Here is a 27,670-nt window from a genome sequence, read left to right as displayed (position 1 = left end):
AAACAAACTTGTTAAATGGGGTCCAGAACAAATCGCATATATTAGCAAGGTTCCCATTCAGAAACGTTTTGTATAAATAACAACACAGAGAGATGCATAATGATATAATGAGCACAAGTCCTCTGCTGCTTTTCACTTTTTTCAACATCTGGATTGGTTTACTGTATGTTTGGAGGATGCTGAAGAGCGATATCAACCCGCAGTTTTTGTCATCAACTGTTGCTGGGAGCATGTTTGTGGATCTGTAATAATATGGGCATCATATGGGAGCCATTGCAACCAAAAATGTTCATTGTGGTTCTGCAGCATGTTATGTATGTAAATCGTGACAGCAAGTATGTTTAAAGAAAAAGAAATGTTTAAAGGTGGAAACTGACATATATATATACATAGAGAGAGAGAGAGAGAGAGAGAGAGAGAGAGAGAGAGAGAGAGAGAGAGATGACATTGTGGCCAATCTATATTAATGATTTATCTTCAAAGATTAATATATACAATTATATGTTGCATTAATGTTGCAGGCTTGATTAGGAAAATTACTACCAGTAACACGTAATAGTAACTGGTGCATGTGTTCTTCTGTGCTTTACAAACTATATTGCTTTTGCATTCTACGATTGTTTGTAAAAGTTAGTTTCCATACGCTAAAGACTGTCATGAAGTCTCAATATTTCAGAACTTGATTTCTTTGCCCTTTTTCTCATGATGTAGATGCACTTGATTAAGCTTACAGGGCAGTCCGGCGGGGCTAGCTTTCTGTGTAGTCTCTAATATGTCCACCCACACGAAATTTGCGAGCCATGAAACACGCGCACCGACAGCGGAGAGGGCGTTTCTACTTCGTCACTTCGGTCAAAGTGATTGGGTAAAATTAGTGCCAGTCATTTTGTAAAGCAAAACATAGCCGCCCAGTGTCCCCGGGATGAAGAGAGGACGGGAGTTTCAACAGAAGAGAACAGGGAAATGAAGTTGTCAGACAGGCCAGCCCAGCAACTCTCTCTTTACAACTAGCTAGGGAGCTAGCAAGTTAGGTGACAGGCGGTCACGAGTCGAGAGATTTACATGAAATATCACAGCTATGAAGGTCGTCCGATTGAGCAACTTGTAGCTACAATTAGTATACGTTAGATAGCCACAGCCACAGATCTCAGATAACGTTGCAGACATTTCAAACTAGCGTCACAGTGGAAAAAGAAAGTGGGGACAACTTGTTAGCCTGCTAGCTAACCTTTAGCCACCGAGCCTCCTTCAGCTTCAAAACTAGAGTTCACTCGGTGAGTCTTGAAAGCCTGACCTGGTTATTTCAGCGCTGTGTTGTGTGTGTGTTTTCCACGGTACTCGCTGTCCACTTACTGACGCTTGTTTCTTGTAAAGTCACAGCTAACTAGGTCACCAGCTAACTGAACTTTGCTGAAGAATGTTGCTGTATCTTTAGCGTTGACATTTTTAACGTCTTAATCTCCGATATATCCTTCTTTCGGTGAGAAAGTCAGCATTTAGTGCCAGTGTAAACTTGCAGAAACTATTAATTAAGCGCAAACACACCCCAGAAATGTCAGCGGTCCTTCCAATGTACCCGCATTATCTTTGGCGACAGGGTTAGGTTGACTAAAGTAACGCTAGCAGCGTTAGCTAGCTGTGCTGTGATGGCTTTAAACAGTGTTAATCAACAGTTGAATTTTGAATGTCGACAGTGTATCTAACTTGCCTCTGTCCCTGCTCTCTTCAGGTGAGAGTGTTTCAGCCATTTCCTGATGCAAAGAGCTACAGGAAGTTGTGTTGCTTTAATTGGAAATCATAGTTATTTGAAACAGTGTTTTCTTTCATCAGAGATTTGGGCTTGGGTTACCAGACTTCAGCCATGCCTTTTCCTTTTGGGAAGTCTCAGAAGAGTCCAGCTGAAATAGTGAAGAGTTTGAAAGAGAATGTGGCATATATGGAAAAGCTGGATGCTGGGGACAAAAAGTGCGAAAAGGTCAGCAGTGGTTTTTCTTCTGACTGTCTTCTACTTGAAATATGGCTCTTATTGTAAAACATCAGCTGATGGTCTTAGCCCTTTCCTGTTTAACCACCATTAAGGTTGCAGAGGAGGCGTCTAAAAATCTGGCTTCACTGAAGGAGATACTTAGTGGAACAGGTGACAAGGAGCCTCAAACTGAAGCGGTGGCTCAGCTGGCACAGGAGCTGTACAACACCAACCTCCTCATTGCACTCATTGCAAACCTGCAGAGGATTGATTTTGAGGTGGGGAAAATGCACTTATGTCTGTGATGATTTTATGTGTGCAAGAAGTATTGATCACTTTGGTAGACAGCACATTGTCAGTGGGGGTGTGCATGCCTGATTAGAACATCTGTGCCCAAAGCAGAAATGTCTCTGCATATCATCAGCACCCAGTCGACCATTCCTCTGTCTGAGTGCTTCTTCTTTTTTTTCTTTTTTTTTTGTTACACAGGGGAAGAAGGATGTGGTTCATTTGTTCAGCAATATTGTGAGACGTCAGATTGGCACCCGTACACCCACGGTAGAATACATCTCTACACACCCACAGATCCTCTTCATGCTTCTGAAAGGGTAAGTTCATCTTTCAACAATACAGGAACTCATACATGTTTGATGTAAGAGCTTTATAAGTACGCTTATGTACAAGGGCAAGTTCGTCCTTAGATACTCGTAAACTGTAGACAAATTATTTTGCTGTTGTGACTTTTTAAAAACTTTTTTGGTGATATCACCTTCCCTCAACATGCCTCATGATTTTCTGTGTGAGCCAGTATGTGTTTCAACAACTCCCAGAGGAACGAGCGCGAACTTGTTGCATTCACCTCTGGGTTGAACATGTAGATGAAGAGACTGATGGTAGAGCTGATTTTACTGCTGTAGAAAACTGAGTCATCCTACCCACTCAAAGAGCAAAATGTCTTACAGCTGTACTGTGTTATGGTCGATTGAGGCTGCTGCAAGTGGATCAAATGCTATGCCAGTTGCCCTTCCGCAATGGATTTCTCTTGCTATGTTTTTGAACTTTGTACCTAAATATCATGTATATAAAGAGGACCCTTCAGTTTGATTGTCAGAGATGGCCAAATCTGACATTTAACATTGACGTGTTCGATGATTCTTCTCATGGCTATCTCCAGGCACAACAAAAATACATCACCATAAAAAATTAGGCCTAGAAAATATCACGTTTATCTGGACAAATAGACACTTAAAGTCAGATTATCAGTGTTAAAGTATGTCGGGTGTATTTTCTAAATGACTCTGATTATTTGCTCTTTTTGTCTGCGTTATATCTTCATTGTTTGTTTTGTTACTGGCTATAAATGACTTGACCTGGACCCGACATGTATTAACCTGTACAGATATGAGAGTGCAGAAGTAGCTCTGAACTGTGGAATGATGCTGAGAGAGTGCCTGCGTCATGAGCCTTTGGCACGTACTGTGCTCTTCTCTGGAGAATTCTACCACTTCTTCCGCTACGTGGAGCTCTCAACCTTTGACATCGCCTCAGACGCTTTCGCCTCATTCAAGGTACACGGCCATATTTTGTTTCTGTTTCCGGGAGCTTCATACAGACAGTTCTTATCTGATTTCTTTGTCTCTTCTGTTCCCTCTCAGGATCTCCTCACAAGACACAAGATTATGTGCGCAGATTTCCTGGAGAACAATTATGACAAGGTGAGCTTTCTGGTGTGGATTATGATCTCAAATTGAAAGAATGAGCCTAACATACTTTTAACATGTTCATCAGGTTTTTACAGAATATGAGAAGCTCCTGCATTCAGACAACTACGTCACCAAACGACAGTCTTTGAAGGTAAAAGCTCTCAAATCAACACTGCTGTTAAACTTTTATTTGGCTACAGATACAAGTGTAACTGTCATAGTCACTTACTTTACATGATTGTTCACTGAAATTAACAAGGTCTTTATTGAATTCTGCACCGTCTTTCAGCTCCTTGGGGAACTTCTCCTGGATAGACACAACTTCACTGTCATGACAAAATACATCAGTCGGGCAGAGAACTTGAAGCTGATGATGAACATGCTAAGAGACAACAGCCGAAACATCCAGTTTGAAGCGTTCCATGTATTCAAGGTGTGCACATAAAACATGTCTCGTCAGTGCAGTAATTTGCTGTATAATCCTAGTTGTGCTGTGAAATGCTAAATGTCTTTTAAGAAAAAGTCTGCTGCTGAATTCTTCTGATATTAGTCAGTAAAATGTTGAAAGAGAGAAGTTCATAGAATCTCTCTCTCTCCTTTTTAAAAAGGTGTTTGTTGCAAACCCCAACAAGACTCAGCCCGTGCTGGACATACTGCTGAAGAACCAGACCAAGCTTGTGGAGTTCCTGAGCCACTTCCAGACCGACAGATCAGAGGATGAGCAGTTCTGTGACGAGAAGAACTATCTGATAAAGCAAATCCGCGACCTGAAGAGGCCCACGGCACCGGAGGAAGCTTAAGGCAGCGGCAGCGGCCGCTGCTCCATCAGGTGGTCAGATGTACAGGTGGTGGCTGGAGCTGCAGAGGGCTAAAGGAGAGTCTAAAAGACATGCTTCATTAAGATTTAATATTAACTACGAAATATAGGAAAAAAGTAAAGATTACTTCCTTCATTTTCTGTTTCTTTTTTTTGCGTGGATGTGGAGGTGATTTCCATCCAGCAACCTGAATGGGCCAAGAACTGTTATTTAAACCGTAGTGCTTCTGCTTTAGTAATAATGAAATGCACCTAGTCTGTTCTTGTTATGTTGGACCTTTAAACTGTTACCCTTCACATACTTTGTTGCTGGTAGAGACCTTAGAATGACAAAAACATCACCCCAGTCACAGCCAACGTGAGCTCTGAGGTGTTCTTGAAAGTCTGTCTCAGAAACCTGTCTATATTTTAGAGACTGACAAGCTGAGGAGAAGTAAATATATTATTTTTCTAATGTATCTTCATGGTAAACAGTTTAAAACATACAGTAACTCTTCTCTCTGAACGTTGTTTAGTCTGATTAATTGCATAGCTTTGGTTTTTTTGCCTTGTTGTAAGCTGTCGTGTTGTGCAGGGACTTAAATGATCTTTAGAAATACAGCTTTGGAAGTGTGACATGTGGATCGTATCGGCCAGGTCAGCACGTGGTCATTTTTTGGTGATTAATGTCTAGTCATTAGGCCTTTGGATACATGTATGGGGTTACACAGGTCAGAAATGATCCTGCAGTGTTGTACTTGCCAATGCATTAGCTGGCGCAGGAAGAGAAAATCAAAACCATAGAGGAATCAATTAATTGTGCTGTGTGATTTTGAGGCTGTGTTCAGCGAGGCTTACATGACTGAAATAGAAACAAGGCATCAGATAATGCTGCAGGGTACCAGCCATCCGTTCACCGCTAAAATGGACAGCCAGGATATACCGATTGATGTCCCTAGGAGCACTCCATTTCATCCTCACACACTGAGCACAGATAGCGACAGTTCATTTTAAACAATGATTTAACTAACAGTTCATGAGGTTTTAAACTACTTGATGTATGCCACGTTAGGCATTTGTCCTTGACATCATAAGCACTGCATAACGCGAGAAATAATATTGCAGTTTACACGGAGGTGTTGGGATGCATCATAAGTACGTTACACTGTAAATCTATTCTAGTCGTACAAACGCTAACGTCCATGAGGGATTGCTTTTTCCTGCGTAATCTCCCTCATTTCGTTTTCATCTGACACATATTGATCATCTGATTACCTGATTTAGAGAACTGGGCAGTTGTATTTGAGTGGAATATTTGGCTAAAATTAACTGGATCACCTTCATCTCACGTAAACAAGAACTCCCATCCATCCATACAGTTAGTGACTTCAACACCAAACAGTGTGAAAAGAAGAGTTGGTGGCAGGTGCTCAAACACACATGGGATTTGAAACGTCATGTTTCTGTCTATGGTTCTTTTCTGACTATAATAATAGATTTGAATAGAGCACACTGTGACATGCCTGTGATGCATCAGAAAGCACTTCCTAGCCGATAATAACCACATGCACTGTTAAAACAAGAATGAGTTTGTTTTGGATGATACGCACTGAATTTATTGAGTTCCTCACATGCAACACTGATTAGTTATATTTCTTTAGACTTCTGTTGAAATAATTGCCTTACTTATGCCATTGTCAGTGAAATGGCATATTAGGGATTTCAAGAAATATGTTGTCTGTTCGCACAGTCTTCTAGTATATACCTCATGGGATTTGAGTTTGCAAATGCTGTGTTCTCTTTCCTTTCCTTCTTAGACGAGACATTTTATTTGACATTTCAAACGACATAACAGTGGTTTGTATGCATGCAGAGACTTGGGATATATATTCAAACTTGAGCAGGGACTGCGACCTGGTTTTCACAATAGAAAACTAGTTTTTTAAACTGAAATATTTCATTTGGTGGTGCCACACCAACGTTAATTCATAATGAATTGCAGTGTGGTACCTCGTAATGAACGTTGCCTTATTTAAAGACATTTAATGGATCGTAATGATTATGTAAAATTGCAGACCTCTTTATTTGTTTTTAAACCAAAGTCGATATTCAAGTCCCAAATGCATCATTAGTTCATTTCTCAGACTCACATGTAGTGTAATGTAGCTTTATCTCCAACTGCATTATGCTCCAATATGATCCTGTGAGTGTAAATGTATATTTTTTAATAGAGATTTAAGACCACACTCAGTAGTTTTTCTGATGTGGTTAATTGGCTTTTTAAAAGAATACATCAAACATCAGGCCTTAAGGTATCCATAGAATAGTTTGATAAATCTGCTGTGAATGTGGTACATTAAATAGACTGATGTCCTGCACACAGTGCACTGTCATGTCCTCGGTGTATGAAACAAGGTTTGTCTGAAAGTGTGTTTGAGTTTCTTAAAAAAAAAAATCCTCATGGTGATCAACTTTTCAACTCCTTTGTGATTATTTATTGTGAATCCTAATTTTCCAGAACTATATTAATGCGTTGAATTTAACCCACGTAGACAGTAGTCATTAATCTCTCCAGGAACACAAACAAACTGAAGTTATGTAACAGGCAAATCTCTCACATTTTCCACCAAAAAGAGTTTTTAAAATTTGGTCTAAATGTGCACTCAAACTTTCTTGAAATTTGAGTCCAGTCATGAGGTGCACTTTGGAAGGGCATGCTGTGCACAGTCAGCCCATTAGAGGGCGCTGCTGGCAACAATTGGCCCCATTTATTAGTTGTACAAACAAAGTGTTTCATGTTTTTATAACCCTACCTCTAATTATGACCATATGAATCAGTGGAGAAATTATGTAGACATCAACCCAAAATTCCTTAAGATCAGCACTATATATTTCATGATTTTAGAGTTTTCTGTTTAAATATTTGTTCTTTACTTTTTTACTCCATTGCCTTTCTTTTTCCCCCCCCCTTCTCTTTCCACACTTTGGATATTTTGTTTATTTACCATGGGAGCGAATTATATGTACATAACTTTATAAAGGATAAAAGTGTGAAAGCATTCATGAAAATAAAACTTTATGGCAATTTATTTCTGTGTGGCTTCAGCAGTTCGGTTGACCAGCATCTTCCTGTCACTCCTGTTAGTTTGGTTGCTTCTGTTAGGGCAAGACACCACCGTAATCCTTCTGGCTGGTACGTGTAGTTTGCCAGCCTCACATTAATACCAGCACGTGATGCACATTCAGAGGATTTGCTGTTTGTCTTTGTTTTACATGCTTGTGATATTGGTGAGCACAGAAGGTTTCTTAACCTTTGGGAACGTTGGACAAAGAAAACTCGAACTTGGGTTCTGGGAAATTCTGGTGGGCATTTTTTTTAGCAGATTTTTCTCACATTTTCTAAGCTTAAATGATGAATCAAATAATAACAGAGAGATACATTGATGATGAAAATCATTTAGTTTCTCTGCAATAAACTTCTTGCATAGTCCCACGGTCAGTGATGCAGCATATTGGTCAATACAGTCCACTTTTTTCCAATTATAAACAACTAGGAACCAAGACTTAATTGTTACGAGTTAACAAAGAGTGGGGGGGATATTTGCTCAACTTGTATCCACTGAAGTGTACCTTTACCTCCAGATCATCATTCTGGACAAAGTCAGTCACTGCTCAGGTCTCGTCAAACTCATTTATCCAGTGCAGCGGATGACTATTTGCTAAAAATAACCCCTCCTCCCAGTAGTAACTCAGAGTGTGGAGCAGTCATGTCAGCCCAGTTCAAAACACTGGGACACATTCCATCCTACCAGGAGGTTTCCAGCATGAGGCCTGTTCAATAGGCTGCCAGTCTGCTGTCTGTGTGGAGGTCCACTAGAATTCCTGCAAATTGACTGAAGCACCAAAAAAAAAAAAAAAAAAGCCAGCATTATGACTCCACCAGATCAACCTTTCTTTATTAGAACAGCTAAACTCATCATGCTAAATTACCCTGCACCCATGAACCAACCCTAGTTTTCTGCAAATCAGCTCAAAACGTTATGACCATAATTAACCCTCTTCCTCTATCAGTGGCAGGCTTCGCAAGATCAAACATGCTGGGTGGAAGAATTAAGCCAAAGTGGGCAGCTGCAATTTTCTTTCCTTTTAACTCCACCAATCCCAGCCGATGGAAGCAGAGGGGGGAAAAAAAGCAGTATGGGAAAGTAGGTCAAAGTTCAGTCAGGGAAGAAGGCAAGTGAGGCAAAGCTGCAGCCCGTTCCCACAGAGGAGGAAGAGCCACCACGCGCCGCAAAGGCTCCGCGGCTTGTTGCTTAGGATCTCTGTAAACTGCATTGGTGCAAAAACACTTAAGAGTGATATTTGTCTGTATACGAGGCGGGATGGTGGAGGGACGTGCTCCTGCAGACAGAGCAGAGGAGTGTGTGGGGGCAGGGTTTACAGGGGTTAAAGGTCACAAGCCTCCTGGGTTCCTTTGACCAGCAAAGCGCTGAGTGGGTGAGCGCGATGGGTTAATACAACCAGCCGCAGTCCAGTCTGCAAATTCTGAGTCTGCAGGTAAAGTTTTCATGGCATGCCGCACCAGAAGAAAAGTCTTCATTTGATACCAAGAAAAAAAAAAAAAAAAGAACAGGAAGAATCCCGTGCCTGTGAGAGGACTTTAAGGACGATATCCGCAAAAGATTGCGTCGCCTGCGCTCCTCTCCCCACCCCCACAAAGAGAAAAACAACAAAAAAGATGCTCCCACATTTTCATGCACCACAGAACTTTTTGTTAGTGCTGAAGGGGGCTGCAGAGGGGACGACATCTGCGGGTAAGGTACGTAGTGATGTTAGACTTTTCTGCGTAATGGGGAGCAATTCATTCAAATGAGTAAACCTCCGTGAAGCGAAGGTAGGCTGTGTGTGGCTTCCCCTGTTTGTTCCATTGCAGATGAACGCGTGTGCTAGTTGTGGTGCTTGTGTTTGTTTTTGTTTCAAGAAGTTTGAGTCTTCGCAAGAAATGTTTTGGTTTTGGTTAATGTCGCCTCATCAGGCTGCTGGTGCGTTAAAGGAAAGTAGGGCGCGTGTTCAACACGTCTTCTTAATGCCTGTTAACGCCTTTTTAAAGGGGATTGTGACGAGTCAGACTTAACATATTTAATAATTCTGCAGCTAGAATAGCTTTGTTGCCTTAAAGTTGGTTTGTAGAAGTCTTTGTTAGGTCTATGGGCACATCGAGCTCATCCAGGATCTATTTTAATAATCCGCAGAGAGACACAAATTCACCCACCCGCTGCTGACCAGCTGGTACTGTTTGTAATACTTACGTAATTGAATAAACGCAGATGTAATCGCCAATGAGCTCCATTATTTAATTGACGGGAGATGACAGGCGCATCTTCACAGCAGAAGACTGTTGGCGCCACTTTTATTCAAGCTGCACACTGACGCTCCGAGCGCTTTTATAAACTCATCATAACTCGGTTATACGGCTTCCAGTAAAAGAAAACAGCTTTTAGGAGAGAAGAAACAGATTTGTGATATTGTAACTGTCCGTGTTCCTGTTTTTGAAGATGGAGCCTCTAAGTTTAAACTGCACCTCGTGTGTGCTTTGTGCAGCCAATGAAATCTGGGGACATTTGAACTGTTCCCTAAGTAGCCTACTTAAGGTACTTGTACTTCACCTCAGTATTTCAACTTTATACTTGTACTTAACATTTCAGAGGGGATATTGTACGTTTTACTATATTTATGTGAAAATAATAATCAAATTACATAAAGCAGTATCCTATCACGCTGTAAAGATCCATTCAGGTGAGGAATTTTTGATATTTTAAATACATTTTGCGGTAATTTCTGTACTTTTAATTAAATCATTTGAATACAGGCATTGTCCATGTGATGGAGTTTTTCTGCTTGGTGGCTTGACTTGGACAGAACAGGTTGAACAAAGGTCAATATAGCTCTGGCCCTGCACGTTTATTGGGCCACACAGCCTTGTAAAAGTCAAATAAGAAGGTAATTGTTGTTTATTAGTTCATTATTATCATTTAGAATAACTGTGAACGAACATTTTTCTTGCTTTTCAAAACTTTTTTTTTTTAAATGAGTTTGTCATTCTTGAAGCTGTGTAAGGAGAAGTTTAGTTCACGCTTCGCTGATCGTGACTCCTTCACATGGCTGCAGCCTGGAAAGCATGTACTCATTCCCCAACAATGAGTTATTGTTAGGATCAGTTTACATATTTCTCTTCATTAGTCACTATCTGTTAATTTTGTTTCATTTCAGATGGTCCAGGCTGCAAGTGTTTTGCCAGGAGGAGTTGGATGTAGTCCAGTACATCAATCCCCCTCCTCTCTTATGGTCCTCCAGCTAAGGTGCATCTAGTGTAGTTAGTGAAGTAGTTCATCATCTACTGCCCTAGTTGCTCCTTCTGGCTGGTGGGCTTGTTCTCCTTCAGGATGTGAAATAATTCTCACTACTTAATCTCTGTTATGAAAGGCCTCATGTCTTTCTTTTTGATATGGTTAAGTTCTGTAAATTAGACTTGTATATGTATTGTTTGAATGTCTTGTTTTACATAAACTTGAAGGTGAATAAAGTGTCTCACATCGGTGTGTCTGTGTGCAGATCTTTCCCTCTTTAGAAAGACTCATGACTTTCAGACTCTCAAGCTGAACATGTTGTCGACATTGCAGTTCCAAAGTGCTCACAGTGCAGGTAGTACACACCGATCTACTGCAGTTTGTGCACTTCAGGTACTGCTGGCCACCTCCCCTCATTTATCAGCCTGTTTACACTTCAAGGTGGAACTCTGGGTTTACAGCGAGTTTTGTTGGTTTGCTCTCAGCTTCTGCCAGTCTCTGCTGTGCAAATCCATGCAAAGCTCTCTGTTTCTCAGACGTGCAGCCAGAAGAAGTGATATGTTTTGCGTTTTCTCTTGTTCCAAGCTTTGATGAACACTTGAAACGCTACAAATCATACTCATTGCATTCACAAGAGAACAGATGTTGCAGTCATGTTAAGGCATCTCAACATTAACTTCTTTGACATTGCTGTTTGTCTCGCTGTTTTCGGGTGGATGACTTCACAATTTCAGTACTTGGCAAAATAAAAAGAAATTGCACAGTATCCATCTGCAATCCGCCAGATGTTGTGAGCAGCTACACTTTTAGTAGATTGTGCTAATTTGTGAGGAAACATTGCAGAGGAATTGTTCCCGCAGATGTACATTTATGTGGCTTAATGAACTTTGTTCAGTCTGCATACAGGGCGAATTACAAATGTTGGCCTCTGTGGTGTCGGACATAGAGACTGAACACTAGGTGGCACCATTTCAACTTTATTGGAGCTGAGGGGAAGTAAAATAACTTTCCACTCATGATGAGAGGGTGAAGAAATAATCATTGTAAAATAAAATGCCACTGTGTTACTGAATTAGATTTATGTTACTGTTAAAGTTAAGAGGATCCTGTTCACTTTGGTTTGTACTGATTTCAGAGCCTTCTACTTGCTTTCTCTACACTCTCTCCATGTGGTTGAACAATAAAAGCTCATTTTCAAATCATGTCCGACTCCTATGTGTCATTTTCATTGTAATGTGCAGCTCCTGACCACAAAGCGCGCCTCTGTTGTGTGAATCGTAAACTACACAGGTACTGTGCCCTAAATGCACCGGAACATACAGCGCCATTCATCTAACACGACAACAGTTCGTGCACCGCATTAATCCCCTCCTTATATCTCCACTCCTGCAGCCGCACATCACTACTATTAGACGAGGGCAGATCTGTACACGCACAGGTTCACGCTGTGGCGCGCACGCTTTTGGGGGGGAGCGCGCATGTATCCGGGGCTCGTCCATCTGTGCAGAGAGCTGAGAGTCGGTAGCGCAAGTGAAGAGGGACTCACAAGTTATCAGTGTTGGAGTAGCTTCACCAAGAGGCTCAACCGAGCGGCTTTCCAGGCAACCGGAGGGTTGAAGGAGGGCAACCAAGCGGAAGTCTGCTGATCCGAGCTGAGCTTTGAGCTGCGGCTTCACCTCATCAACGCAAACACGGGATCCTCCTGTAACTTTGGACGTGTTGAAGTTTATCTCGGCTGCTCTATTCTGTGCTGTACGGCTCAGTTCTGCTCGCCTGCCATGCTTGGTCCATCAGTCCACAGTGCGCTCTTTCTGTGCGCCTTCATCCAGCTGTTCTCCCTGCCCGGCGGACAGGTGCCAAACTGCCAGGAGGTGCGCAACGTGTTCCACTCCCTGCATCCGGGCTCCAAGTGGGTCCCGGAGAACCCAGTGTCAGGTAACTGTCCTCAGTTTATAGCTTATATACACATACTGTATCTGTTTTTACGCACACGCTGTCTGGTAAATCCTTAGATTGTCTGCGCTTCTGTTGACTGAAATTGGTTTCTACCATTTCAGCCCTGACTGTAAACACTCAAATTCAATTTCACTGTTCAGTTCCAGAGAACATGAGCATTACGACAGTTCTCTAATGCCATCGAGCCTTTTTTCCAATCTGTTTCAAGGCTGCAGACTTTTCCATCCCACTCACACTCTCCATCTCTCTGGCTGAACATTTTCTAACCTGCCCTGAAAAAAAAAAAAAAAAAAAAAAAAAAATCTATTGGCCACGTTAAGTCTCCTTTTGGAAATGCGGGTCGAATTATATACACCACTAGTTAATGTTGAGTAACAAGCTTACAAGATCGATTCGCTCCAGTATTGATCCAAACATAGAGGCAAGTCACCTTTTCTAAATAACTTTGATTTGGTCAGTTGTTCTGAGAGCTGGAAGCGGATATGAACATCTTTTTGCGGGTCTTTGTTACGTTAGTTTGAACCTGCTGCTAAGTTTGAGGGGTTTTGTTGTATAATGGACTGCGCACAAGGACAAAGATCAGTACTCTTCCTTTATGAGATTAATGGTCACATTCAGGCTGGTATCTTGGCAGCTTTCCCTCAGCCACATTGTCACAAAATATAGATTAGTGGTGTGACATGAATTGAGACCACCCTGAAAGCATATTGTGATGCAGTTATCCAAACTGGATAATTATTGTTCCCTGGAGCTCAAATGTCACTGACTCTGGGCTGGGCTGAGGAAGGAACGTGTCTTATGAAAGGTGACTTGACTTTTGAGACGTGCGGAAAAACACACTGACTTAATGGTGAAATAATTCAGGCCTCTGTGGGATGGAGAGAGAATCCCCCCATCTTATTTTGCAGAACCCAGCATGTTGGTGTACCGCAGTAGCCTGTTGCATGCATTCTGATTCGGTATGTAAATGGAGATCCCTCTCATGTGGCTGAATCACAGCCAGCTGCAAATGTTAATTGGGTGTTGTAGTGTCATGTCAGCATGGGCGAGTGCTCCAGGTTAACTGTTTTCTCTCTCTCCTTCCTCAGCATGCAATCCTCACACACCTCACTCCCACCCGATTCCAACCGAAATAAAACGAAATGTTCTGTGAAGGTGAAAGAGTGTTACAAATCGCAAAATGCCTTAAATCAAACAGCAGGAAAGATCTGCGATGCACTTTGAAGCGTATTTTGTCATACTTCCTTTACCCTGTTTTTATTCTCCCATCCCCAACCACTGAGCCCTACATTTCCCCATGTATCCATCTTTAATCACACACCCACCACCTAGGCCATCAAACATTTTATCTGCCAGCCAAAGGGAGAATCATTGTAGCAGGCCAAGAGAAATATTTGGCCTCCCCCAAATCTGATGCAGAGCCACCCAGCTGTCTGTGCACCTTTGCTGAGGATTCAGTCTGAGCTGGACACCCTGCACACCAGGCAGCTTAGAACCATGACTTATACTGGAAATCAATGCACCAGTCAGCCAAAGGACAATTCATCCCGGCCAGTTAAGAGGTAGCTTGGTTTACACATTCCCACGATGCCCATGGCTGCTCTTGCAGATTAATTTGCTGCTTTTATGAAGTGATGGTTGGACAGTAAGTGGCTGGTGATAAAGCACAAAATTCATGCCTGTGCAGTAAATGTTAAATTTCCATATTAATGCAGAACACAAAACCTTTTTAGTGCTAATGATCTGTTTCTGCTGATGTTTCCTAATGTTATGAATAGCTTCTAAACATGACTTTGAAATGATGCTGTGTTACGTCTGCTATATATTACTTCTGTTTTAGGTCAAATGAATTTTCAGATTTACTTTATTTGGGATTGCCGTTGACTGTACTTCTTACACCGCACTACCCTTCCTAATCCCAAATAATTCCATCTGGATTTCTGTTTTTATAACAGTATCACTTGTCCGTTACACCTCTCTGGGTTCTAATTGACTATAAATGTGACTATTTGGCACAAAAAATGAATAAACACTGTATTTGTTCATCCATTACCCATATAACATAAAAACATGAAATGTTTCTTTATTTGGTGATGCTGGAAGGTATTTCACCATCATTTCTGTGTTTTCTACATCAGATGTGACAAACTTCAATACATTTCTACATACTGGGTTTGATCTTGTTAGAAGGAAAAATATTTAAAGAAAAAAGGATTGATTTTGCAGCTATTGTTAATATTATATCACATACAGCAGTACAGCCAACAACAAAACACATATGCTAATAGAAGATGCCCAGTTAGACTAACATTTAAAAAAAATGCCTATTGTTAGGTTTTAACATTTGTCCCATTGAGCCACATGTGAAAAAGTGTTCTGTACTTAGATGTGGTTGATACAGAGCAACATAACTGTACCAGGATAGTAACAAGGAGACTTACACCTCAGAGGAAAAATACTTTTCTCACACATTCCCAACGTGTGTTAACTGTTAGCATCTGAAAGGACATAAAAATACAGATACTGAACAATTCCTGATCCTCTGCACGCTTCCTGAAGCCTCGCGCTCTCAGGGATCTCAGGACCCCACTTTGGGAACTACTGCATGAAAATATAATGTGATGTGATTTCAGGACTCACAGCCAACACAAAGAGAGCGGGGAATGGATTACAACAGATTTAATATGAAATCATTCTTCTCTAATAGCTTTAAATTTGCAAAGACTTCACTTAAGATAATGTAGCAAGGCCCACAGCGAGGACGGCACATGGCCTTGGGTGTGCCACAGGATGTCTTTCATACAGCGAATTAGTGAATTCTCTTCACATTTGCACCAACATTGAGGATGAATTCAGAGAGAACTTGTTCTATCCTTGTAAAATGCTTGATAGAACAACGCAGTGCTTCCCAACCTTTTAGGCTTGTAGCCCTGCTGCTGTGCTTGCCTTTGCTTATTTCTGCTGGCTGTGCCCGCCCCCCCCACACACACTGATATTATATGAATCATTTTCAGGGGTAAAACTCTAACTGCTCATAAGACATTCAGCAAAGACTAGAGCAAAATCTGTCAAATTCAATCTTATCTGACGACGCAATGTGTGTCTGGTGTTAATCATCTTGCAACCCTTCAAATGCCTCTTGTGTCTGTGTGTGGGGGTCCCGGCCCGCTAGAATAATCTGATATTGATTCATTGTTTTTCAGTGTGTGTGCATGAACAATTGTATTACCAAATATTACATCATCAACAATGACCACATGACCTGCTTGTTTACACACAGTAATATATTCTGTTTTTGTGGTGGATTGCTCTGTGTTGATCCTCCTAGAAGAAGCTACTGCTAAATGGTTCATTCGTCTCAAAAACCCGTAAAGTCACGTTCTATTGCTGAATGAATCATATTGTAGATTTTTTCCACTGGAAGAATGTGCTTTCTTTAAAAAGTGACACATTAAATTTCCAGACATGTTTCCAGTATTCTGCACTGTCCTTTAAAGTCAGTGTTGACACTGACGTGTCTCTCATCACTCTAGACAATATTTAAGCAATGCATAAAACTTTTAAAAGTAATATCCCGAATGAGACAGAGTTATGGCCCAAGGCTTCTACTTTAGGTAGGATCTCCCTAAATCCCAGCCCTTCCACTTTTGTCTTAATGAGCTGACGTTTTATCTTTTTTTTACATTTTCCAAAAGCATGAAATATGCAGTCACTTCTCATATATTTAGTACATTTTTTGGTTCTATTTTTCTGGTCATGCCTCATCCATAATATATCCTTGTCATTAATTCATACAGAATAAGTTGGAGGTTTTCAGTCACAGTTACATCTCTTGCAATTGTGCTGAACTTTGTGCTTGCTAAAACATTTGGCGAGTAAATGCGAAACACGGGGCTTGAAGTGCGGCCTCGTGTAACACAAGTTCTTCACTGAGGCGTACAGCAAATGAAAGATTAATGAAATTAAATGTTGAGGGTGGCTTGCTGTGATTTGACTGGGGAAGTATCACTTTCTGTGTGTGTGTGTGTGTGTGTGTGTGTGTGTGTGTGAGGGGAGACGTGGAGTAGCCTGTATTGATATGGTGTATTGTGTGGGGGAGGTGGCTGATTCAGAGAGATGTCCGCAGGAAGGCAGAGCAGAATTCTAATAATGCTGCATGTGGTGCCACGGGGCAAAACACAGAAAAAACAACAGCTTAAGCTTTTTCTTTCCACCACCGTGTTTCAAAAGCAGTGAGTGCAGAGGAACATTACAACAAATGTGCTGGAGGAGTACCACTCATGTCTTTGTTGTGGCTGTTGCTGTGGGTGGTTGTAGTGTCTGAAGGCGAAATGGAGGCTGGGTGTCAGTTCACTCCACCGTGTCGTCATGTATGAGGAAGAGGCGCGCGAGCGGCGTCGAGCACTTACTCCAGGACACGAGTGTGAAAGCTGCTCCATCAGTGTCAGCAGCAGAGGATGTGCTGGATCTCTGACGGCAGCGGCTGACCTGGTTCATGAGAGGAGCACCAGATTCTCACTAAATGGAAGAGTAATACTAGTTTGCTGGAGGCTGAGCTGACAGCTGCCACTTATTCCAACAGGCAGTCCTGCACAATGGTCCTGCAAGGGAGGAGGGTTTTTACTATCTGACCTGAAACAATTAATAGTTTCATGTTGTTTGATATTCCTTAGCAGGAAGCCAGGGGAGGCTCAGGAGATGTGGGCGTCTCAGTAATTAGCTGCGGGGTCAGGTCATCCGGGCTTGTTGTTCGTCGCGAGAAGCTGAACAACAAAGAACAAACGCTCCTGCTGTTTAAATGACACCAGACACGACTAATAGCTGGATCAAGTCGACCTGAAGCACGAGGTCTTTGTGTCTTGTTAAGCACTGATTTGTGTTTTGTTTGTTTTCTTTTTGAAAGACTCTTTAATGAAGGGCACTTGTGTTTGCTGCCTCATTGTTTTGTGTACACTTAGAAAACAGAAATGTGGCTCTTTCACATTCATGCTTCCAGCTTTCAAATTATTGCTTCATCAAACGACTTAAAGTAGAGCAGTGAGCAGAGCACTAAAAATACTTAAAACAATTGTAATCCCCAGTAGCTAATGATATTATTATTCCTTACGTTGGCTCTAAATCTTTATTTCATTTATTGTCTCTACAAAGTGACACTGGCTTATTTTGCCCTGGAGAGGAAGCCAAGGAGTCCCCACATGCTTCGACTCACTGGTAGTTGATGTATAATTTATGCTCATAATGAACAGCTTTTAACATATTCTATATCTTAATACAACTTGTTTTTCCCCCATGGTCTCCATCATTAAACTTGCATAGTGATAGCTTTCTAATTGGTGCTGGAAAACTACACATACTGTATTTGTGGCTGTCCCCGTTCCCTTGGCTTGGAGTCCCCGAGCTTGTTAAAGAAGTGAGGGGAGGGACTGCGCTCGTCTGTGTGTACACAGGCCCGTTTGAGCCCCTGCTGGAGTTTTCACCCGTGGTATTTCAGCAGAAACTTTCTGTCATCAGACGAGCAGCTAAGTGACCGTCAGATATTGCTCTGACAAACTGCAGGGCGATCAATGTGCTTTTAAAAAGACATTCAAAGACCTTGGCACTCATGAAAACGGCAGCTGTTCTGCATGTCGAATTGTCTGGCCCACCATTACAGGCTATTGATTGAAAGTACGTAATAATTTAAAGGCCTCACCTTGGACTGAGATTGCATGTTGGGGAAATTTACATCTAAATTGCTCCTAGCCCTGCGCCTTGTCTTTCTTCATTTTCTTTCAGAGAATTGGCCATCAGGACACAAAAATCGACTAATTAACCAATAACAGACTGATAGAAAGGTGCTCTTGGTCCCCGATAGCTATTAAGCTCAAGGTAGGTGAAGTGAAACAAGCTCAGAACAAAACTGTGCAGCGATGACAAGGACTAAAAAAAGAGGGGGGAGGAGGAAGAGAGCTGAGCCTAAAGCAAAGAGGAGAAGCAGGAAGCTTATTCCCAAGTGATCTGTCAGTCAGAAAGAAGGCTTTATTTAGACGGTGTGATTTTATTATTTGTGAAACACTACGGGGAATCATTTTCCTGCCGAATCCTTCACTTGTTATTCCTCGCTGCTGTGGAACTTCTGTAATGAAACGCATTTATCATCTGCAAAGCGGCAAACGTGCAGATGAAACTGTCTGTTTTGCCGGAGATAATTGCTAAATCCTCGTCTCCTCCCTGCACCGGCCGCACTCACCTCACCTATGGTGCTATTGACAGCTTAATAATTTTGCCCCTGCAGCCTGAAATTAACTTGATCTTATCTGTCAGGAGTCCTTTGTCGGTATTGATTTAAGATATTAAGCCTGTCAGTATGCATACAAAAGGTGCTGTGTGACAGTTTTATTGCTTCTTTCACTCATTAGACGCTACACCGTAAACTCCGATGGGAGTCAGGAGAGAGTTAGCTGAAGCTGTTCTCTGTTTGACTCCACAGTACTTATTAATTATCAGGACTGTCACTCTGTTGCATCTCCTGCTAGTTTAACTTCCCTCCATGCCTGCTGTTTTCTTTGTTACAGTCAGAGCTCAGTTTCTGAAGATCTATTGTTTGAAGATCTCAAAGAGACAAAGCCTCAATAGAGATATTCAGTTTTTATATTAAGATAAAGCCTCTGTCTTGGCAAAAGCCTTTCTTCTGCCTTTTGACACGCTTGTTATCAAGACTTTTCTGATATAAATATATATATTCTCAATCTGAGGCCTCCCTCCAAATTAATCTCTGTGCTTCCGTCTCCTTATCCACCGCACCCTGAGCAGCTGAAGCTGGCAGACTCCCCTGACATTTGTTTACCACACCATCAATCAGGGCCTTGTCACTGACGCCTCTCAGGCAGCAGATCCTGCAGACAGCTCCTCGACGCAGCCTCCGCCGAAGCTTTCAACACCCACATGGGGCAGAGCAAGAGGGAGGGAAGCACTAAGGAGAGGGAACTCCTCTTTGTACTTAAACATCAGATGCTTGTGCCCTATTTATAAGTGTCTGTGTGGTGTGGTGTGTGTGCGTGCATCCTTTTCAAGCAGTGATGTGGGAATACGCTGGTAATGTATCGCTTGTCTATATTCCACTGGACCTTTCTTTTTCAATGGAGGTGTTTTGACACAGAATTGTGCTAACTGCTGCATACATTCGTGTAGTTCCCTCTTCATTAAAAAAACGTATTAGTTTGAACTATACTTTTAGGCTGGAATGATGCTTTTTGCAGCATTAGTGAGGCACAGTCATAGTAGAGGGATGTTCATGCAGTAAAACAAGAGAGAATGGCTTTTTGTCAAAGATGTCCTTCAGTGCATCATCACACAAAGCTGCAGTTCATTCACCATCACTCTTGCAGCAGCTGAGGCAGCTTCGCTATCCTTGATCAGCCTGAATTTCAACCTTGTAGGCTTTATCTCCCTCTTCTCTGGCATTTTTTCAAATGGAATTAATTTCTTCAGGGCGTTTGTTCTTTGATCCGGTTGTGTGCAGCTACGTTGCCCCAATGACACACCGCCGTCACCGTAGTTTTGCATTGGCGGGGCTTACATCTGCACCTTTCAAAAGAGCTCCGAGAATCCAATTATTTCTCATCTGTGTAAACAACTTGTAGTGTCAGTGACCAGGTACAGAAATGTTGTTTCATCACATTCAGTCCTACTTGTGGCTGTTTTTTTTTTTTAATGTCGTACATAGTGAAAGCATGCTGAAACCCGGGTTTGTTTGCCTGCACACTGAACTGCTCCTGGCTCTCATCTTGTGTGCCTAGAAAATACTTTTTTTGATCCTCTGTATGAAAAGTGTAGCCTGGAGTGGGAAAGTTTCTGTTGACCAAATTGATCTCTGAGGAGAACAACATGGCTTTGGTATATTGCTTGAACGCACATCAAAATGACTCATTTTTAGCCATAATTTATTTTTGACTTCACCCCTGCTAAATAACACAGCCTCCACATAATGATCATACGCTCATTAAGGCTGCAGAATCTGCTGTAGACAGTGTTTCTTGCGTTTAGCATGCAGATGATGCAGCTGAATCTTTTTTTGTGTGTGTGAAGGAAGAGGCTTCTGTTCTGTGAAAATCAAACAACAGTGGCTTTGCAGCTCCTTCCCTCTGCTCATCTAGACTTCTGTCCTGTCTCTGCTGATATCCTGCCAGGTGCGGATCTGCAGGTTTGCCAAACCAAAGGCCCGACCTGCTGTTCCAAGAAGATGGAGGAGCGGTATCAGGTAGCGGCACGCAGCAACATGGAGTCTGGCCTGCAGGTTGTCAGTGCTCAACTCAAACGTCTTATTATCCAGAATGCTGCCATATTCCAAGGTAAGCAGTGAGAACAGCTTATCCAAAACAGACAAGATGTTTTTTGAAGTAGCACTGAGACAAAAAAAAAAAAGAGGAAAAATCAGAAACACAGTTTTCAACGGATAATTGACGTCCTCAAAACAAGAGTCGGTATCCACGTTCTTGGCTACACACTCGTCTTCACGTCAGCAGCTCACTCCTCCAGACAGTGAGTCAAATATAAATAAAGAAGAAGCATAATGCACGCAGACAGGGATGAGACGCTCAGCTGCTGCTCAACTAAATGTTAGAATGGCAGAGACGTGCGGTTAAAAAGTGACTTTAGATGTAGTGTGGCTGCCGGTGCTAGACATGTTGTTCCAGAAAGTGACAGCCTCCTGAGATTTTGGCGCACTGCAGTCAGTGATGTCTGTTATTCACAGTGAAAAACGCCAGTCAGCAGTGGTCCTGGAAAACACTCACACATGAGAGGGGTCAGAGGGGACCGACTGGTTTGACTGGTTCTAGCTATCAGATGTATTCAAAATAACAGCTCTGTGCAGCAGGGATATGAAAAATGCACATCCAGACAAACCTGGAGACACCGAGGTTCAACCGGCTGTGAAGACGAGGATGAAGGTGCATGAGGCAGGTGACTGCTGAAAGGGACTGACTGAACAGTGAAATGATGCCTGGTCTGGTGACAGAAACAGATGTGTTGTTAAGTGACACTGTCAAATCAGCTTTTCCTTGCTGAGTTGTTGCTTTAAAGAACTGAGGACGCTCTGGAGACAAAGATAATCCCAGCTGATATGATGTAGGTGGACACGGTGGAGCATGTGTGTGTTTGCTTTCATTTATGTTACAGTCCAGTTTCATTTAAGTAACTATTTGATGCCCAGAGACGTCAAATCATCCAACATTTCACAAAGAACTGCAAAGATGAGAGAAAAGTCTAAACAATTTACAGATGTTTGCGTATTAGAACTGTGTTTTAGGAGTGGTCTGACCCTGGGTTGGCAACCACTGTGCTAAACTAGCTAAGTGTGTGTAAAGTAGTTGAAACTAGCTCCACCTCAAGCAGCTACGAAAGTAAAACACTACTTACTCTTTGGTGCATCAGTATTACAGTTTTTAACAATTGCTAAGACATATTTAATGACACCCTCTACCCTTTTCTTCAGACTGCATTCACAAAACCTCTGACTCTTCAAACAATCACCTCAAAACCATTTTGTCTGTGCTCAAAATGAAGCCGTTCTTTCAGATCATACACACAGTCAGTATATCAACTACTACTGAGCATTTATGACACACTGCATCAATAATGAAAAGCACTGTATTCAGGACGTGTAGCTACAGAAAAAATGTTCATCATGTATGATAAACATACCCACACTCTGCGTATTAAAGTATAAAATGTATAAAATATTAAAGTATAAAATGTGTAGAAAAATAAAAAATTCCATTGAATCCAGTTCAAACGCATACATAAAAGTGGACAAATGCGTTTTCAAAGCGCTGCAGAAAGACAGACCTCTGCTGTAGATGTAATCCTGATTTACATACAGTACAACAGTGCAGTTTGACAGTAGTAGTATTGTGCTGTACTGTAAGCATCAGTGCTTAAAGTGTGTTTGAATGTACACGTATTTGCACGCGCTGAACTCATGGATCTTTGATGCTTTCTCAGTTGCCCTCGGTGTATTCTGTCGACTTGCGTCATCATTGCTCTGTTGTGTCGGAGGACACGGTCAGTCGTAGGAAGGCTGGCACTGTTGATTCTTTCAAAATTTACATGGTCTTCAACACCTTTATGCTGTATTTCACACAGCTGCATGGCATTGTTATGAAGGACTATCAACAATGACAGCCTGTTTGGAGTCCTTGCAATTCCACCAAAAGGGATTTCATCTGAAATTTCTCTTTTTGTTCTTGCTCTTCCTCATCCTCCTCCTCTTCCTCCTCTGCCTCTCACATTGTTTTCACATCCACTGTTTTGTCAACATTGAACTCACCTGTGCACTCTGAACTGACTTATATTCTACTCAGTTGATATAATCACATCATTACAAACAAGTGTGAACACTGATGTTGGTTTTAACTTCTGCTGCTGATGTGCACAGTGCACCACAGTGCAAAGTGTGTTTCAGTGGGTGAGAATGTGTTTATTGCAATGAGAGTGACTGAGATCTGCAAATTGCTTGGAATTTCTTGTAAGTGTGTATTTTTACATTGTTTTATTGGTACTTTAACTTCAGTAAATATGAGTACTTCTTCCACACTTTCAGCAAGGTAAAAATGAACTTGTTATCATGGCTACATGATAAAAAGTGTGTAGTCGTGTTAAACACAGGCTTTCAAACACTTTCTTGTGGACTAACACAACTTTGTAACCGTTGAGAGGAGAAAGGCGTTTCCTCTTCACAGGTGAACAGTTGAACACACACCCTTGCTCGACTCAGTAGGCTGAAGACTTTTGCAAGATATGGCAGCAGAGATACTGACTCATCAGTTCGTTGACTATACTGTTAACTTGCACCACCCTAACTCATTGTATTAGAATTGACCATTATGTCCTAATTTCTACAGGACAGCAAACGTTGCATTTTTTACACTTTAAACAAGAACGTCAGCATGAATTTGGCAGTGGTAAACTTTATGAGCTGGTTTCAACTCCCGGACAACAACGAGGTACACAACTTTTCTTCCACCGTGCAGCCATGTTTGTAGCAGTTGTTTTGAAATATCCCTTTCACATTTAATGTTGAGCTTTTGTTATCATGCGACACAGGCCTTCTCCATCCAGCGCAGCAGCTCTGTTTACCGTCTTGGGGTTTCCACTTGAAGAGGGACGTGCAGACTCGCTGGACCAACTTTTTTGAGAGCGCACACTCATTGGTTGTGAAACGCAGCACCATCCTGACATGCCAATTAAAACTTGGGGTTTAATGGGCACTGTGGGGTTTGCTTGACTTGGTTGTTACACGCTAACTATGTTAGAGACTGCTGCTGTGGTTTGGCTGCACTTTCCTAGAAGGGGTTCAATACTAATTGCTTTAGCATAGGGCTTGAGAGAACTCCCCAAACAGCCCCGAACTGAAATCCTTTTAACATCCTGGTCTTATCTGTTTCCCTCTGCTTCATTTTCATCTTCTCTCTCTCTTCTCCTCTTTTCTTCTCTTTTTCTCTCTTTCTGACCCTGACATCCTCTCTATCCATCTCTGTCTCGCTCAATCCACTTGACTTTTCTTTCTCCTTCTGTCTTCCTCCCTCTGTCTGCCTCTTTCTCTCGCGCTCGTGCTACTATTGGGAATTGAGTGCATGCCTTGTTTGCAATCTTCTTTGCTGCTCTCTGTCTCTTTTCTTCAGCGCTCACTTCTGCCAGAGATCAAAGGGCTTCCCCTCTCCACTCCTCTATCTCCCATCTCTGAGCGCTCTCTCTATCCCTGCATCCCCCTCTCCTTCCAGCTCCACCTGCCCTGCTCTGCTTTCCCAAGCCTCCGACTACACCAGAGGTTTTCACCCTTTTGAAGTCAACTTCTCCACACAATGGAAAAGTAATGGCTGTGTCTGTCTTTGTCTTTTAAGCAGTAAGATGACAGGCTGCTTTAACATTAGGCTTCTTCGAGATCAATACCAGGAAATAGGTACAGCATTAGGAATTTCTAATGATGCATGCCTCTTGTGCAGAATGTCTCATAAGCCATTTGACAATCTAATGAGCCTCAGATGATCTCTTTACAGTGTATCAGGGAAATACTACGTAATGGATAAACTGCAGCATCCACTCTGATATGTGACAGACTCTTGGATTTCATTTTGATTCACATTAGCGAGATGATAACACCATCTTCCCCCGCATGCTCTGACTGGTTCGCACTCAATGGCCTGATGTTGTCAATTTAGCTCAAAATGAGAATCTGTAAACCTGTGCAAGATGCTCATCTTTAAATCTAATTTCTTAAAATGAGAAGCTGATCGTGTTCATGCTGAGAATTTAATTTAGAAAATAAATTATGGAGTCCAATATTTCTGAAGAGCGTATTAGTATGTGATGCTGCACGTCATGAGCGGCCTGGAGATAACTTGATACATGAAATATATTGCAGATTTTTGAGTCAGCGCTGAGGGCAGAGCACTGTGGTAAGGGTGACATAAGAGTGTTTAAAGGGCCATCACACTGATTCTGCACTTCAAAATCTGTTTACTTTTCAGTCACATAGAATCACTTGGTCCAAAATGTCCAATGACTCCAAAGCTGTGACACACTTTGCATATCAAAGTATAAAACGTGCAGAAAAACAAAGCACTGTGGTTGTACAAGCAGCCACCCTTTGGAGGTGTTATCCGACCATCAATAACTAGCTTAGCCTCGGTGAAGGCTCACAAAGTCTGCGGAAAATAAACCAAGAGATGTCATCAGGGTTATCTGAAACCTTTGTTCCAACCTGGGCAGTTTTCCTTACAGGTCTAAGAAAGAGATGCTAGTGAGTTGCATTATGGGAAGTGCAGGGTATGTTTTTCCGGGTTTCCACCTTCTAATTACCCACTTTGAGGCTGCAGCTCAGTTCCAAAACAGTGTCTCGACACTGTGGCTCAGCTGACTTAAGCACAGCTTTATGTTTGTGATGTGATTATGGTGCACATCTCATGCTCTCCCCTCTCCCTCACCCATATTCTATGCCTGTATCTTCTTTATAGCTGCCCGACCAACCAGAAACTCATCCAGAGCCATCTTCTGGCATTTTGGATGATTGGCAGCTCTAATTGTTGTTATTTCCCCAGCGATGTGTCCTTCAGAGAAGCCCTGCTGCTGCTGCTGTTGTGATGCTCAGCCTGAGCCCGATCCTGCAGATTAGAAATCAGATTATCCTCCCCGTTAATGAGGCAAGCTTTTATTTAAGTTTTTAAAAATGAGTTGTTGAGATTTTAACTGTGTAAGAGCTGAAAGCCGGTGTGGCAGTGCAGGCAGGATCTGTGTACTTTTTTGTTGTGCACCGCTTGTGTAAAAATCGCACATCATAAAATGAGCCTCTGCTGACTGCAGTGCTAGCGGATAGAGCAAGACCACACTGCTGTCTGCTCAGTTTCATCACAGCTCGATGCTCCTCTGCAGCCTGAGGAGCAGTCTTCACCCAGAGGGGAGTCACACTTGAGTCCAAAGAGCAAACGCAATTAATAAACATGAGGGGACAGGATTGGGCCGATTGCTTGTAAAGTCAAATATGTGGGGAGGAAAGTTGAGCAGCGCGAGTGTGTGTGCAGATATCAGAGTCTGTGTGATATTTGCTGAAAAAAGTGGGACAGCTAGCCTGGTGCTCCTGAAATGACTCAATGAGTCCATAGAACGCTGGCACAGTGGGGTGTTCGAAAACAGGTCTGACTTGGACTACTTTCAGGCAGCATGAGGGCGATCTGTATGTGGCTTCACTCGTTGCTGCGAGGCAGGGGAGCTCTCTCCACTTTACTCTGAACCCACAGGGGCGACGCTCTGTAAATGATCGGGAGTTTGGAAGGAGCTTGAAAGGATGCTCATATCTTTTTATCAAACATAAAGACACCGGACAACCTGTGGTGTGCACCGTTCAACAAACTCGCTGAATATCTGTGAGGACGCACGGTACACACACCGTAATTGAAAAAGTTCACTCAACAGAAGTGTGAATAAATCTTGTTTTGTGTCCTTGAGTTCTTCATACCTCATTCCTAGTGGGCCAACAAATTAGCATCTCATTAGCAGTCTCAAAAAATTCTATCGACCTCCCCCGCTTCTTCTGGATGGGTTTTAATTACTCTAAGTGTATAAGGAATTAGAATGGCAGACCCCCTGTGGCCCCAGTGGAGGTGGTTGTTGACCTTGAGAGGAGTTTGCCCTCATTTGTCTCCGATAGTGCTGAATGGACATTTGCTGTGGCAGTAACCCAAACGAGATGTGGCAGGAGGCGGATGATGCAGAACCTGGCAGGCCCGGCCCGCTTCTCCATCAAGCAGCCAATAATCAAAATCAGATCTCGCTGCACTCGTTCCCTGTCTCCTGCTCGTTAGCCAGCCGCTCGATCCAAAGTGTTCCAGGAGTCTGGCCTGAGCAGGCCTTTGCTCTGTTCTTCCCATCATCTGCTTTCCAATAATCATCCCCTGCCTCACGCTCTCCGTGGAGTCATTTTGTCTTCTGGAGAAGTTTCCCGGAGTAATCCAATAACAGTGAGGACTGGTGGGATATATATATGCCTACTGCGAGATGTCTAAAGTTGTTTACTCGCTGCCCCGGGCTAATCTAATAACTTAATGATGGGGAGAGGCAGTTTTGCTATGTCCAATGGGCTCCTTCGAGCATCGTTTACCAGACACGATGGGGTATACCAGCCATTACCACGTCTTCTTCTATCAACTCGTAATTTGATTTTAACTTAATTGCTGTGTTTTATCATTATGCATCACTTCTTAGTTTGCTTATAATGAGACTTTTTCAGGACTTTTTTGGGTGCCGGGCAAACTGTTGTACAGATTGATATTTAATAAAGCAGTGTAATCCAGAGAATATGTCTGTTTGAGTTCTGAGGTTCAGGAGCCACAAAGGATAAAGTCAGAGCATCTCTTTGCAGTGAACA

General features: G+C 42.3%; 2 protein-coding genes across 2 annotated transcripts in view; both read left to right on the top strand.

The window, feature by feature from the left end:
• The first annotated feature begins 927 nt into the window (after positions 1-927).
• cab39l1 (calcium binding protein 39, like 1) lies at positions 928-7,554 on the top strand. The gene is made up of 9 exons (XM_076739575.1): positions 928-1,274; positions 1,831-1,975; positions 2,080-2,244; positions 2,456-2,574; positions 3,366-3,534; positions 3,622-3,681; positions 3,755-3,820; positions 3,959-4,102; positions 4,278-7,554. Exons 2-9 carry the CDS (start codon positions 1,862-1,864, stop codon positions 4,467-4,469), a joined length of 1,029 nt encoding a protein of 342 aa, XP_076595690.1. The 5' UTR covers positions 928-1,274; positions 1,831-1,861; the 3' UTR covers positions 4,470-7,554.
• A 4,659-nt stretch (positions 7,555-12,213) lies between these two features.
• Positions 12,214-27,670, top strand: part of gpc3 (glypican 3) — a 97,229-nt gene continuing 81,772 nt past the window's right edge. Inside the window, exons 1-2 of the mRNA XM_076738951.1 lie at positions 12,214-12,747; positions 20,937-21,098. Of these exons, the coding sequence (XP_076595066.1) occupies positions 12,591-12,747; positions 20,937-21,098 (319 nt within the window). The 5' untranslated portion in view covers positions 12,214-12,590. The remainder of the gene's footprint in view (positions 12,748-20,936; positions 21,099-27,670) is intronic.

This window comes from Chaetodon auriga, chromosome 9 (genome assembly GCF_051107435.1).
Source record: "Chaetodon auriga isolate fChaAug3 chromosome 9, fChaAug3.hap1, whole genome shotgun sequence".
Lineage (NCBI taxonomy): Eukaryota > Metazoa > Chordata > Actinopteri > Chaetodontiformes > Chaetodontidae > Chaetodon > Chaetodon auriga.
This window is presented reverse-complemented; position numbering and strand designations above follow the sequence as displayed.